This window comes from Gallus gallus, chromosome 5, assembly GCF_016699485.2.
Source record: "Gallus gallus isolate bGalGal1 chromosome 5, bGalGal1.mat.broiler.GRCg7b, whole genome shotgun sequence".
Taxonomy (NCBI): domain Eukaryota; kingdom Metazoa; phylum Chordata; class Aves; order Galliformes; family Phasianidae; genus Gallus; species Gallus gallus.
Genome location: NC_052536.1, coordinates 29511337 through 29527461, shown reverse-complemented (window position 1 = coordinate 29527461; position 16125 = coordinate 29511337). Strand labels below are relative to the sequence as shown.

Here is a 16125-nt window from a genome sequence, read left to right as displayed (position 1 = left end):
TATCAAGATGAACATTGTAAAGCAACTATATCTAAGTTGCAAGATGAATCCTTCTTATGCAAAACATCTTACATACAAGAACATCCACTTCTTCAAGAAAGGAAAAAATACTAGCATCTGTCTTCAAAAATTTTATTGCTCTTCAGTGCAATACATAAAGTACAATGTGCCTACTTCAGATGCCAGAAAAAAACCACAAGTTACCTTAGGATACACAAAAGAAAGTAATGGAACTGATGTCACAATTGAGAACATGGAGTGATGTTTTGGATTGTTGGTTTTTTTTTTTTTGCCTTTCCTATTCTCCCAAGGAATTAAAAACTGCAGATTCTGATAACAATAAGGCAGCCTTAAGATGATTTAAATTATGCCTCCTTCCAGAAGATAAGCTTCTGGAAAGTGAATGCTAATTTTTTAATACCACTAACGACTTGTCAGCACTACTACGTAGACTTGAACTGCAGCACCTACCTGTGATAGGGTGTTCCACTGCAGAATACTCTTTACTATGAAACAGGTGTGACTCCTTCCAAATGGGGTTGTACACAATGGTTAAGTCATGCTAGCTTCTTCATACCCAGCTCATTAATGAGGTACCATTTTCAGACTCCATTCTTCAGCACTGCCTAAACTCTGACAGTTAAATTATACATTTATATATATTTTTATTAATATTTATCTAATATTTAAACATCTTAAATTTGAGCCAATTTCCCAGAAAGCTTCTGTAACTTCAGTTTAGGGGAAAGGGAAGTCCTAGTTCACTCTTCAAGTAAAAGCTTTCTGAACAAATAAGATCATTTTAAATAAGGCACAGATACTAATGACTTCATGTTTAATATTGTATTATTGATGCTGTCAAAATACAACTTTTGGCAGTTAAAAAATGCATTATTTTATTACTCATCAATAATCATCCTAAAGACAATCTTATCTTGCCATTTAAAAAAAGCACCATCCACGGTTATATACTGTTAAATCCATGGCCATACGTAGAATTCAGTATAAGACTACATGTTCATATCTATTATTAAGTTGAGTTTTTGAATAGTAGAGTATTTCATTATAACTAGTGATTACTTCTTGTAGTATCTGAATTATATGACCATGAATTTTTTCACCTTATCTATTAAAAAACAAAACAGGAGAAATTAAAAACTGAGTTTCCACCACCTTTACAGTATGCTCCTTGAGGAGCCATCTAAAAGCTCCAGCAGTTACCTTCCAAGCTTTTGTTAGCTTTGTATTTCAGTGCTCCAAAGAACATGAAAGAAAATAACATTATTGTACTACAGTTCAATTTTTACTTGACAGAAAAAACTTTCTGAGAAACACTAAGTTCTGCCTTAAAAATCTTTGCAGTGTGAAATACCTCTAGTTACACATAATTCCAGCTACGTTGTGCTATGTATATCTCAGGAGATTGTCCCAGTCAAAGTTTCAATCTTGGGATGTCTCAAACATTCTTCCCTGTAGTTCATGGCCTGCAGCACAAAACATTTGATGGTTTAAAGAATAATCTAATAACCGAAGAGCACCAAGTTCTGATGACAGATTTCTAATTGGTCATCAGAAATCAGCAATAATGATGTATAAATTGAATATAAACTACAAATGAAATAACAGGAGGCCTAAAGCTGTTGACCACTACTTGAGTTTGTATCTCATTCGTTTCATCTGTAAAGTAAAAAAAAAAAAAAACTAACACAAGACGCTAGTCTTTTTGCCTGACGTTTCAGTAAAAGTGCATTCATTTAATGCTAGGCATGAAAGTAACTCTTCTAAATACTTGATCACTTTTTTTTTTCATTTTTTAGAAAGCAGATTTGGTGTTCTATTTCTGTTTAAGTGAAAAAACTGGCACTTCATATGATTTAAATTGGAAAAGCATGCTTCCTAACCAGAAGATAGAAACATGGAAGCAAGACTAAAAATCAAAACTCCCTCAGAACTGCTATTGTATAGCTTTTAAATTAAAATAGCAAAGGACAGCAGTAGCAGAGTAAAAGTTGATAGTTTTTTCAATGCCTCTGTGTTTGGGTTTTTTTTTTCCATTTTCAAGTAGTACTAATTTGACATCATTAAATCAGGTTCGTAATTGACTGATTTTGCAAAGCTATTTGTCAGTTTCTTAAAGGAGGTAGAATATGAAGGATGTGACTTGAATTACAATGGCCTTGTCTGGCTGTAAACATTTCACAAATAATAGATATAAATATCTACAATAGAAAGTACTGTGGAATAAGTTGTTCTAGAAATTATTTTTATGAACTTGAGAAGAAAACAGTAGATACATTTAATATATTTACTTATTTGCATGTAGTTTAAATGATACAGAACGAGATATGTTAGAAATCCACATACAATATAAAAAACATTTGTTAGGTATACTCACCATTCTGCTCACATTTGTAATAACTGTTTATCCAAGCTTAACTTCAGGTATTTATATTATTTGTCTTACATGAATTTTTGTATATGTGCAATGTTTCAAGAACAACTACACAGTGTGAAACCCTGATTTTTGTAGCAGTTTTTCCATCACAATCTGAACATACAATAGCTACTTACATCTCAACATATTGGCTTTCTCAAACACCAGTAATTAAGGCATTTTTGTTGTATACTTTTTCAATAGTGCAAACAAAAACTGTCTTTAGTTTCAATTAAAACAAAGAAATAATTGAACATTTCAGAGTTGTCTTTAATATAGTTGGAAGATAGTTGCGCATTTTTGAGTTCTTGTGATTGCTCTCATTGATTCTTACTGGTTCTTTATTACTGTCAGACAAGATGGCAGAACCAGCTGAATTCATCTTTTTATGCAATGCTGTAGGAAAACAGTGAATACCGAGTAACTGAATGAATCCCAAATGCAAAGGTATACAGTTTTCATAGTGCACTTTCACCTCACTGAAGTAAAAGTTGCTCCTACTAGACATTTTTCCACTTCAATGTGAAGTAGATTGTTAGGATTTCATTAGTGGTTTCATTAAACAGCTTGACAGTTCAGTTCTCTTCCACCAGTATTTCTCAGAAGGCTTTCAGAAATAGTACGTATTTCAGGAACATTTTAGGGGATCGTTTCACCACATAAGCACATCATTTCTCAATCGTGTCAGCATAGTTGTAATAAATAAGCATTTACTTCCTAGAAGGAAAAAAAAAGGACAAAGTGTTTGTCATATTACCTACTGCTGTAATACCAACTGTATGTCTGAGACAGGTTAATCAATCAGGACCATAATATAAGAATTATGCTTAAGTCAAGTTTCAGAATATCCACAAGTTCAGGATTGTTTCTTTTGCTCATGTTTTCAAGAACAATTTCTTAATGCTATGCTTATGATCACAGTGGGACTAATCGTCTAAAGCCATCAACTTAGCGTTTCTTTGCTCACTTCACAAACACCAATGGCAGGATACAAAGCTATCATCATTTAGTGAGATTATGTATATGAAGCATGTTTAAGAGTCATTCTTCCTACCCACCCTACACCCCTCCAACATTCTTACACTATTCCTTTGCTCCTGACTTGTTTGTGACCAAGGGCACCTGATCATTCTAGTGAACATCAAGAAGGAGGCAAATGAACAGAAGGAATCTCAGAGGAAAAATTGATGCTTGCTGTAACTGCTACGCTGATCCATCAGAAGAACTGGGCAATCTATACTAAAAGCTCAGATTGCTCCACCAGTAGAGATCTAGTTGATTCTTCTGCATATCAGCTGTCTGAGGCTCTGAAAGAAGTCTGTCATTAACCCTGTAGAGGCATCAAAATTCCAGACAGGGAAACAGAGCAGTCCCAGAAGGGTACGAAACTTATTTGCTTGATACACCAATGCAACAAATTCTATAGCACTGTAAGATTCTAAGTAACTGTAGATCTAACAAAGCTCCAACACACAGAAATAAAGCAGGCAATCTCTAAATTCTTTTCATGTTTACTCTACCCAAATGGCTGCTTTATGTCCTGGCTCATTCCCTGCCTGTCTCAAGTCATGCCAGTAGGAGGAGGTTTCTTGCCCAGTGTAACCTTTGGTGCCCAGCCTCAGAAAACAGCCTTTTGGAGAGATGTGTACCACACACAGCAAATCATGTATTCATCAGACATCACAAATAGTATTGATACTGTAAGTATGCCAAGAAAGGCAAAGAGGGCATTCACTTCAGATGGAGCCACTCTTCCACCCTCCACAAAAAAAAAAACCACTAGTTCCTAAGCATTAGGCCAGAAAAAGATTTAGAATTCAGCACGTTGTCACTTAACATGCAACTGCTAACACCACTGCCAGACAGAATCTGCTGCATCACACATAGATGAGGTACAACAGATTTTAAAGAAAACATCTGTCCTTCACAGTCTACTTACTTATCTGAACCCCTTTTTTGCACATTCTAAGGCTTATTACTATTTAGTATTTTACTAAACTTCATTAAGGAGATACTTTATAAAGGACAAAAAAGATAAAAATTCATCAGCATTCTAAACCACACTACTATTAGAACTTCATATTTCTATAAAGACTGTGCACTATACTTGAGCATTGGTGAAAAATACTCTAACAGCTGATAGAGTTCTAGCCTTCAATAGTTTAGAGTAAATTGCATCCAGTAAGAGGAATACTACATGTATAAATAGTATAGCTATACTTATTACTCAACAACTGTATTACCTTTGCTATATTACCAGTATATCCTGGAACCAGAGTAAGATGATGTTCTTGTTCCCATAATTCACTTAATTGTTGTTTTAAAATAATCATATTTCTGAAAAACAACCAATAATAGTTTTTAACATATATACTACAGTTTCCCAGATTTTGCTTGAACCAGAGGTTTTATAATAAAACTCAAGCTGTATGCAGTATTAAAAATTGATCTGAGTTTATGATTTTTTCTTTTACTTCTGCAGCACTTACTACCACAATGACTATATTCTTTGTTAAAAGTTAAAAGCAAGAGAAATACAAGAATGATAATCTTTCTAGCAGATTTCCAAATACCACCTGTGACTTGACAATTAAAGAACTTTAATGCTTTTAAAATTCTACTTTCAAATTATCAGCATCAATTTCTCCTTTGTATAAAAAGGTGCGCTCCTGTTGATCAGCATTAATAGGGATTTTGAGATGAAATAAGCTACAGAAACACTGAAATGTTTCCTATCACTATACTCACCCATCCTCTGCCCTCTCTTTATGCGCAGATAGTTCTGACCACCATCTTTTAATTACAGCTTGAAGCCAGTTTAGACCGACTATCACATATCTGCAATAACATATTTAACACAATTCAAATATCCACAAGTCAGCTAATATCTTCATACAAGCAAGAATGCAATTTAAAAAGCAACATTTTCTGTTTTGGAAGACAAACCTAGACGAATTCTCAATTTTAGACAACTGCCTATGTTCTTGTTTTCTAAGTTGCAAACTGAAGTTCTTCTTAAAAAGTAGTAAGAGATTGTTCATGGTATATCTAAAAGTTGTATTGATTTCATGTTATAGAACATGCTGAAAACTTGCTGCCATTGTGCTTTACTATTTGGAATGACAGTATCTACATGAAGTCAAAAACTAACTCCCCCCCATGGTTACTAACCCTGCAAAAGTTTTTTTTTTTTTTAATTTAAACATCTGAATGTTATTAAAAACAATATGAAGGCTCATATGGAAGCTCCTTTAGGTAGGTGTCTCCCCAGGAAAGGCAGGGTTGGTAGGAGGGAAGATGAGTCAGAGGACCAAATATCTTTAAACACATGGGTACCACATAGCCAGGAAGGAATAGCATTTACACATCTGAAATTGATACTTACTCTTCATATTTGCTTTTAAGTAGTGATTTCACTAAAGGCAAAAGATCTACACAGCAGCCAACTGAAATATATGGTTTTTCTTCCTGTAAACTTAAAAAACAAGATGTTTCAGAAGTGCCAGATATTCACTGTGGGCATAGTACATTCACATGTCCCACTTCCTGTTTGTACCTGTTTGTAAGCACAGGAAGGCAGTCTACTACAACTCCGAGATCTTGTATCCTGGAAACATGGAAGATAAAGTGTCACTAGTCGAGCATAGGTTGAACTGTGTTTCCTTTAATAAGTAATTACTGCTAATTTACAAGATTTAAGGAGATCCTACAAGACTGCATCATATTTGGTTTTTGCTACCACTTTAAGAATATAGAGGAAAAGAGAATCAAATTTACCTCAATAGGTAGGCTACCAGTTCACTTATACTTCTCCTTCTCCAAAAGGTTAAAGCAACATTCAGCCTCAGATTCCTGCTGAAAAGAACTTGAGCCATAGTTTCATGGTCCTGAGAAACCTGTATGTTTTTAAGAATACAGAAGAAATTTACTGCAAGGCAAGTAGTCAGCAATGACACAATAAGTTGCTTCAGTATGGCAATGCTGGAGTATATGAAGATATATTTTACCACCTGCATGATTAGCAGTTTTCCTAATAACAGCCTTAGAACACAGATTTTCCTTCAAACAAGGCACCAACAGACTTTCTACTTCACCTAAAATTTGCAAAAATAAGGTCTGCAAACACCTGAATAGAGAATAATTAGAGCTAGTTAGAGCGCTCATAAGCATTAACCTGTAAGCCTCACCAACTTTGAGAAGTGCTTATTTAAATACTTATCAATTTGAGAATATTTAATATAAGCCAGCAGCATGAGTTTGCAGCCCAGAAAGTCCATCGTATCACCTGCTCCACATCAAAAGAAGCATGGCCAGCAGTTTGAGGGAGGTGATTGATCCTCTCTACTCCGCTCTTGTAAGGCCCACTTTGTAGTACTGCATCCAGCTCTGGGACCCCTCGCATAAGAGCAACATAGAGCTGTTGGAACAGGTCCAGAGGAGGGCAATGAAGGTGATCAGAGCGCTAGAACATCTTCCCTGAGAAGACAAGCTAAGGGAGTTTTTGACTGATCAGGCTAGAGAAGAGAAGGCTTTGGGGAAACCTTAAGTACTAGAAGGCCAGTGTAAAGGGAGCCTACAAGAAAGATGGGGTGAGACTTGATCAAGTAGTACAGTGGACAAGGTGGTAATGGTTTTTTTTTTTTTCTTAAGTAAAAGGGTAGGTTTAGGTTAGATATCAGGAAGAAATTCTTTACTATAAGGGTGGTAAAGCATTGGAACAAATTGCCCAGAGAAGTTGTGGGTATTCCATCCCTGCAGGTGCTTGAAGCCTGGCTGGATGGGGCTTTGGGCAATCTGATCTACAGAAAGGTGTCCTGACTATAGCAGGGCTGTTGAAAAGAGAGGCCCTTTAGAAGTCCCTTCCAGCTCAAACCATTCTGTGATTCCACAATTTCTTTATTCTTCTCCATCATGCAGCCTCTCTACCCTAGCTGTTTTGTTTAAATGGGGCTTAAAGGTACCACCGACTTGTAACCTCCAGAGCACTCTCTTCATGGAACTATAAGTAGAGGGTGCCATGAAGAGACAGTATGGTGGCAGTCTTACATGTCATGCTTTCTGCCATGACTCACTTTGTTACCTAGCGAGGCCTGCAGGTGTTTAAAACATCTACACTGAAAGAAAGCAAAACCTCAACCGAAAAGGACTTAGAAAGCCCTGTCACAAAATACATTTATTTCATATCAATCTGATGTTGTAGCCAGTTTCAAAAGCTCTGCAAGCATTTGGGTTTCCTTAAGTAATCTCTATAAGAACAGTCTTATATAATCATTTAAGTTGCTTTCATTAGCACCAAGCTAAAGCTATTAAAAACAGCCCCATCCAACCTCACCAGTTTATTCCTATCCATACACTCATACCTTCAAAAACAAATGAGGCCATGCATCTTAAGTCCTGAAATCTAAGCCAGCCAAAGCAGTATTTTTCACTTGGTGCTGGTACAATCTGAAATTAGACTGGGATGTCATATCTAAGTTTGTGTTAATAAAGTGGCAAGACTACTGCTGTTGGCAACTGGATCATAGTCTACTGAGCAATAAGGACTGCAAATCACAAACTGAGCCAATCTGTATGTAAAGAAAACTAATCTATTAAAAAATTTTCACAGCTAACCATACAAAAATTACTAAAAATACTTATGTTGCACCCAGATTTCTTTAAGCTCAACTTACCTCTGAAAAAAATGCACTATATTTGGAAGAGGGGCCTTCTGTTTGAGATGAACCAGAGTCACCAGAATTCAGCAAGTGTGTACGACTGTCATTCAGTTTTGCTGGCAGATTCCCTGCACAAGCCAGTTCATTTTCTTTATTTGCCATGTTACAGCCCCTTGATTTAGGGAACTGTTTCCTCTTATAACAAGGCTTTGCAGTGTAACAATGGACTTTTCTTTTGCAATGTACTGCTTTGAAGAGAGACAGGGGACTGGTCACCGTTTTTCCAACTGTTATTCTGCAAAAATACACGAGTATTTTAGTAAAGCTAATTCTAAACCTAAGTCAACACTTTGTATTGAGGTAAAATACATCATTATGAATTCAGCAGTAAACTTAGAGTCTTCTTCAGCATTCTACCCTCAGCACATAGCCTCATGACAACCAGGTTATCAGAAATAATATCTTCCACCAATATTGTTTTCCTGCTTTTTTAAAAATAAACTTATTATTATGGAAACGGACAAATAACAAGCACTGTTGGCACATTTAAGACTTTCCATTGTTCCATTGTTTCCATTCTTCCTCCCTGCTTCATTCCCTCCTGAACCCTCAGACTCTAAACAGCAAGACCCTCCTACCTGTTTGTGTATGAAGCCAGCTGTTTTGGAGCTTTCTTATCCTGGGAGAAAGGGAAAAAGGAAGGACAGGCTGTTACTAAAAAGATTTAGACAGCATCACTGCTTTATCATTGACTAAATGTACCACAGATTCCTTCCCAGTCACCTTTTCTATTCTGTTGAAGCACAGCTACACTAACATTTCTGAAAATTATTTCACAGTGATACACAGACACACAGCTGTCCTTGCAACACCACGGTCAACTAAAGGTTTGGGGAGTCTTTGGAAGAGGCAGGATTGTGACATCAGAGAGACTGACAGAGAACTAAAAACTGTGACTATTATAAAAAAGCTTCTGGAATTTGATGACTAAGTTATATTACCTGTCCCTCATATACATTTAATGGCCAACAATACAGCAGATTAGCAGATGCTAGGAAAGGTGGCAGCAGAAAATATTTATCCAAAGCACAGCATAAAAAAAAAATGAAGGTTGATGTAGGTAGAACCAACTTGATTATCCTAGATTCGCTAACAGGAAACACATAAGCACCCTGATAACAATTAGGCTGCACAGATTGTTAATATCCTGAAGGACTAACAAAATTTATTTGAGTTATGCCATACAGATTCATAAAACACTTGAAAATTAACTAACAATTTGAATATCAATTTCTAAATGTTTATCTTTACACTAAACTTCAATGTCTTCAGAACTGCTTCTCCTACCCAACTCTCGGATTTACCATCTCTTAATAAGGGAAAACTTTTTGACAAGCACAAAACATACTCAACACCACTATGTCTCCAGTTCTAGACAGGGCAAAGCTATAAACTTTCGTTTGAATATTTACTTCAGTTATTGGAAAACACAAATACCTTACCTCCTTCATGATCTTTTTAGTGGAAGAAGAGATTGCTTTTCTGGGGAGATCAACAGGACGACCTTCAATATGCAATACTTTCTGTTTTTTAGCATTGTGAGCCTCAGATGCCATAATCTCTCAAATCCCTGTTTTCAAGGGAAAGATTATCTCAGGTCATATTTTGTAAAACATTCAGTCAGCTTTCTTCAAATACAACCAACAAATACAGTTACAATAGTTCAAATATTTGCAAGATTTTCAATTATATAAATCAAGACATTACTGCTCAGCAAACATTAGTGAGGAGCCTTATTAGTACCATTCTGATAAGCACTTCAAAATTCCCACTTTCTGTTTCCCACAAAAAGCAAAAAATCCCTCTCCTCCATCCCCAAGAAACACAGATCTTGTTTACAGATCAGTTCAGTACACCTGCACTGCAGGGTACCATACAAGGAAGAATTCATGTAAAAAAATAAGACAAATTACTCATGAGAATTCTCCTCCAAACCTATTTCATCTGCTATCAAAAGAACTATAGTTGCTCACAATTGTTTCCAAATGAGGAAAGACGGAAAAATAAAAATACCTCATAGTTTTCAGGAATAAGGCAAGCTTCACCAGAGTAAATAAAAAAGTGTTAGACATCTCCCCTTAACTGGTTGGCAATTCCCTCCCACAGCTTCTCCTCAGTATATCACCTGGGTATTACTTGTGAAACAAAAAATTGTATTTCACAGATGACCTGTATATATACAGAGGCAAGTCTTCCTGTAGCACTCCAGAAGAACAGGGAGGACCACCTGCCACTGAAGTTAAATCCCACAGAACCAGCCTGTCAGATCCAAGAAGGTCCTTCACTTCAATTCCTAAAGAATATTTTTATGACTATCGCTGTGACAATGACAACTTATAACTCTGTGCAGAACAGTGACTTCTTACTTGCCTGTTTAATAAATCATCTCACATTCCCTCCTCTTTCATGCAAAGAAAGAAGTTGATTTCCAGTGTATAAAACAACACTGATAAACTGGAATGCATTCTAATTAAAAGTGGAAAACAGCATAAGGTGAGAAAAACATCTTAACAAGGAATCCTGGTTTAGTATATCTGGCTTCAGTATTTGAGTCATTTTCTTGAGTCAAAAATATCTGAACTGGAAAGATAAGTTTTCTACATAAAGCTGGACGTGCCCAGAAAAGTGAAAAGGATTCTCTGCTCTGCTAAAATGCGATGAGAGAGCACGAAGCCTCCAGCTGAAACAGGAAAAGAACGTAAGATTACGGACTCCCACTTTAGAGGCCAGGAACAGAAATCCCAAAGGGCCAACCCGTGATCAGACACAAAGGAACGTCCAGTGAAGTAAAATCCTTACATCTGGGCTCACTGTCTTACAGTTTAGGGTGGTCTCTCAAGTTTAACTGGTTTTGTTGGGGATATCTAAAGACAAAGAAGCAGAATTGAACATGAGCAAAATAAACAGCATCAGACCCACAGAAATGGATGGCATACATCCAAAAGTTGTATGAACCTCGGAAGAAATAGCTGTTATTAAAAGAGGTACAGAATCTCTCCTGCAGAGCTGCCAGTGTGCCTAAAGGAAAATAGAGTCAGTATTTAAAGATGGCCTTAAGGAAGGTTCAGTGACATCTCTGTTGCACAAATTGGTAAACAATGCAATTAAGAATGGAATTAGTAGATACAAATAATGTCTTGGGAAAGAGTCAACCTCACCGAGTCCGGCCTTGAAAAATTAATGGCAACCTCTGAACACGTGATGCACGTCTGCAGAAAGTAGTACAGTAAGGGATATAGAAGAGCTAAAGGACAGATCACAGCTGGGATTCCAAAAAAGCTTCCAGAAGTCCCTCATTGACGTCTCTTGAGAAATTAAGCAACCCACTGATGAGAGAAAGTTTCTGCATGGAGAAATACCTAACAGTACTAAGTGCAATAAGCAGCTCCCACAGTGAAGGCTGCTGGAATTCTGCAGAAAAACTGTGTAGTTTGAAATATTTATACAGTGCCTCATGAAGGGGATAAATGGCGGCTGTTGGCAATACCAGGTTATACCAGAAACTAAAGATGAGGGTTAACTGACAAATTAAAGAAGAACTATGATGAACAATAACCAGAAACAAAGATTAGGGGGTGAATGTAGAGCAAAGCATCTATGTCCGCAGGCGTGAGGAAATTCTGGGTTCACAAAGAGAATTACAGGCTGCGAGCTAATAATTACCACATACAATAAGATCTGAATATATGACAGTTTGCTTTAGATCACCCAGATTGCTCAGTGCTCCATAAGGATCATTGATCAGCAATTAGAAATGTGTACACTGGGGAATGAGAGGGGCTTCACGGGAAATTGAAGCAGTCAAGAGAACTATCAGATATATTCTAGCAGTCAGACACTGCCATCCACTGCTATTTTTTTATGTATATATATGGAGAATTTTAAAAATGGCATTAGATTTTTTTTTATACCAGATCAAATAATTTCTGACAATTCTGTTATCGTGAGTGCAGCTAACTATATTTGTTCCCAACAGCCTACTATATTATTTCTTAAGGCTAATGCAACTCCTGTGCTTTACAATGATTTAAAAAATAAACTAAGGATAAAATGAAGTCTCTTCAGCTCTGCCTTAGCTCTTTAACACACAAGCTTAAACTGTTCTGCAGCATACTTTATGACAACTGTAAATCTGAACAGAAATGCACAAGTTCATTATGTTGAGAAGCTTCCATTTCCACCCATTTTCTCCTTCTGTGAAGGACTTTTCTAAGCAGATGACAATGCTTCCTCCCCTCTCTCTCTCCTCAGTGTTCAGGAAACAGAAGGACTAGTGTAACAGCAACCGCGTGTAATGGGAAGTCAGGTTATTCCTACCCAGTCACTAGATGTTACCTTGACAAAGTTCTCCTAGCAGCAATAATACTGCACTAATTGTTAAAAAAATATATATCCCCCACAAAACTCTGACCTAACCCAGCTGCAGTACACCTCTAAAATCACACCAGAGCCATGGGAAGGAAGGCAGCACTAAATGGCTTCCAAGCACATAGCTGTCAAAGGCAAGTATTAACAAACACCGCCACTCCCTCCCATCGGCCGACATTCTGGGCATGGCCCCCAGAAGGGGACAAACTTTTCTTTGCACGTTATGTAACTTTCACCTGTTTTTAACGTAGCATGAATTTCTTACAGTGCACAGACTCAAGTACCTTGCATGACAGCAAAACAAACGTGAGATACTTATATTTCAGTCATCTGCAATAGCCTCCAGAAGAATCATTCATCCCATCCTGTCCATTGCCAGAATTCTTAAAAGCTCCTTTTCCCTACAGCATTCCATGCACATCAGCCATCACAGATGTTCTGGGGATTCTCCTCCACCCCTCACGTTACATCAAGAGCGCATTCTCAAGGATGACAACATCGATCCTTATTTGAATCAGCTGGAAAAGTTAATTAATTCTTACTCGGCACAGAGAGGAGGTGCCTGCTTTGAAGGCATTTGAAGCTGGCACACATCACAGAGCCAGGAAACAGCAAGTAATTTTACTAATTATTGCGAGATGTAAAAAGCGTATGAGAAATCTCCAATAATGGTTATTCTAAATTTACTTCCAAAAGGGTAATTTGTCTAGAAAAATAAATTAGTGCTATGTTATGATGTAGAAGATTGAGTAAAATTGGCATCATTTCCTTTCATTTTAAGTCTGACTGACAAATATTACAGAATCCATCTGTCTCTCGATGGTACATCCTTCCACATGCTTTCATTATGAAACAGATTTTTTTATACAGACTTATCTTTGTATTTATACACTGACATTTCACTAAGTGTTATGTACTGAACTATCTTAAGAAATGCATTCCTTAAAACCTTGAATTACCATCAACGCAATGTTTTTGTGCAACACTACAAGACAAGCCTTACACATCACCAGGGCACCAATTTTAGCCAACTGTACCCATCAGGCCGCTTCTTTCAAGTTTGAAGTGACTTATTTGGAAAAAAAAAATAACATCAATGACATCTGCAGTAAAGAAATACTACTTGAGTAACAAGTTAACATTGCTACAATTTTTTAAGCTCACCTTCCTACTACATAGGCATGGAATTTGTTCAGGACCTGCTGTCATAAGCAGTCATAATGAAGCTTTAGAAGTGACCACAAGTCAGAGTTCAATGAAGTTTAGTGAGGACAAATCCAGGCATGGGGCAGAATAGGGCACAGTACTCCCTTACACAGCCTAGTAACTGAACAATTAATTCCTAGAAAAATCTTTCATCCAGGAAAGGTAATAGTAGTAAAAGTACCACACTATTTTCTGCACATGGAAGTAAAATTTAAAGGCATGTTAGATTTTAAAGAGCACTGGAAAGTAGAATCATAGAAGTAGTCCTCCAATAGGAAAAAGATATTTTTTACCTGTTGATTTTCGCCTGCTAACACCCCAGGAATAGCAAGACTGGAAAACTTCCACTGTTAACACTATCTGACAACTGTTAGATAGGAAGCAGAGCTGAAATACACTGAAGCTCTCACATTAATACTGTCGATAAGCTTTAAGCAATCGCCCATAAAAAACAAAAGCAGTAATTTTTTTCCTATTCACTGTTTAAGCCTGGTCTGCAGCAAGAATTTGAAACTCAAACTCTGAGAAAGGTGCACTGGAAAACTCCTTTCCCTCCAAACCCACTGGAGTTGCAGGTACCTACCTAGCCCCACAAAGCCGAACGCAGCCTGAGCCTATACTTCACGGCTTGTGATCACATGGCATTGTACACTACACTTAATGTTACCCTACGTGCCTTTTGATGATGAGATGTTGAGAGTATCTAAAAAAAAAAAAGCTTTCTTAATTCAAACTCAAGGTCCTTATCATAGGATCAAGATAAATACCCATTCAAGTAAAAGACATCCTTATTATCCCAACTGAAATGCATCAAGAACAGAAGTTGCAAGACTTATGGACACAGTTCACATAAACTACTATAACACTACAAGACAGGATAGTCATGTACGTAAACACATTCGTATAAGGATAACTATTAATGCTACTCTTAAAACATAATGTTCTCAGCTATAAAGTTTAGGAATTAATAACAAAGCTAACTTGAATTCAGTTGAGTAAGGTTACTGACATTTTGGTCAAAATTATATGCACTGATTAATAATGAAGTAATAGCTTTAAACTAAAACAATTTGTTTTCTCCACCCAGCAAGGACCAAAAGCCACTTCCCTGCCATCTGTTCCGCTTAATTCTCCCAGCACGGCTAACCACCCTTCTTGTCCTTCTCTGTCTGTAACTACACAATGGGAAGAACAAAAACCAAGGCAGTGAGAAAGGCAGCATTCATCTTCCAAAAAGAGGCAGTTTTTAAGCAAATAATGGACTCATCCTTGCTCCGAAGCATAGCACCTTACTAGAACAACAACAAAAAAAGCCTGATAAAACTACCACACAGTCTCTCTAACTGGTTTCACGCTTCAGAGTTTGTTAGATCTACACTGAACGACGAGCCAAACTACTCCAACACAGCAGAAAAAGAGATCTGAAGTCTTTTTAAGACAGCAATTAACGCAGGCTCCTCAAGCAAATGAAGATGTCTTGTTCCCTCCCTCTCCTCCCCACTGCAGTAAGGCATCTGTCACACCCAGGGCGCAGAGCCCAGTCAGCAGGCCTCACCCCTACTATTATCCTCCCCGGGCAGCGCCACAACCCCGCCGCGCTCCTGCCGCTCTCCTACGAGAGCACACGCCAGTTTTGACTCCCAGCCGACGCCGTCGTTTTAGAAAAAGGACGAAGCGGAGTCCCGACGGAGCCGACGCAGGGCCGCCCGCTGAGCCCCGCACGGGCACAGCCGAGACCGGCGGGGAGGCCGCCAGGGCCCTGCAGCCCGGCAGGGCGGCCCCACTCCCACCCGCGCGCCGCGGCGGCCCGCGCACGGCTCCCCGGCCCGGAGAGGCGCCCCGCGCCGGGCCCGAGCGAGTGGCCCCGGAGAGCCGCCGGAGGAAGGCCCGGCCGCGGCCCCTCCCCGCCCGCCCGCCCGCCCGCCTCGCACCGCTGCGGGCGCGTGCCGGGCCGAGGAAGGGCCCTGCCGCAAGGGACCCCCTGCAGACGGCCTTCCCGATGCAGCGGCCCTCGCGGCCACAGCTCACCTGCCGCTCATGGTACCGAACCGCCCACGCCGACAGGAGAGACCGTCACGGGAAGCTACAGCCGGGAACCACCGCCCACAGCCTGCGCCATTCAAACGGCGCCGCGCTGCATGCTGGGCCGCGCCCCGCCTCGCTCCGCCTCCGACAGCGCCGTGCCGTGCTGTGCCGGAACAAAGCGCCCTCTGGCGGCCGCTCCGCAGCTACCCACAGGCGGCCCTCTGAGGCGGGGCGTGGCCACAGGGCAGTGGGGGGCGCTGTGGTCCCTCGTGGTGCCCAACCGCCGTTCCCTCGGGCACGCGGCAGGGCCAGCTTCGCTCTTCCCGCCGTTTTTCCGCCTCGCGCTGCGCAGCAGCGTCTCCTGAAAAGAGCCGG

At 39.1% G+C, this 16125-nt stretch overlaps 1 protein-coding gene across 2 annotated transcripts; it reads right to left on the bottom strand.

Moving 5' to 3' along the window:
• Positions 1-278: 278 nt before the first annotated feature.
• On the bottom strand, positions 279-15865 carry KATNBL1 (katanin regulatory subunit B1 like 1). Of its 2 annotated transcripts, none has more exon segments than NM_001031198.1 (10): positions 279-3151; positions 4678-4771; positions 5183-5272; positions 5820-5909; positions 5991-6041; positions 6212-6330; positions 8107-8386; positions 8730-8770; positions 9594-9721; positions 15754-15816. In NM_001031198.1, coding segments are annotated over 9 exon segments (912 nt in total). In that variant the 5' UTR covers positions 9708-9721; positions 15754-15816; the 3' UTR covers positions 279-3118.
• Positions 15866-16125: the final 260 nt, after the last annotated feature.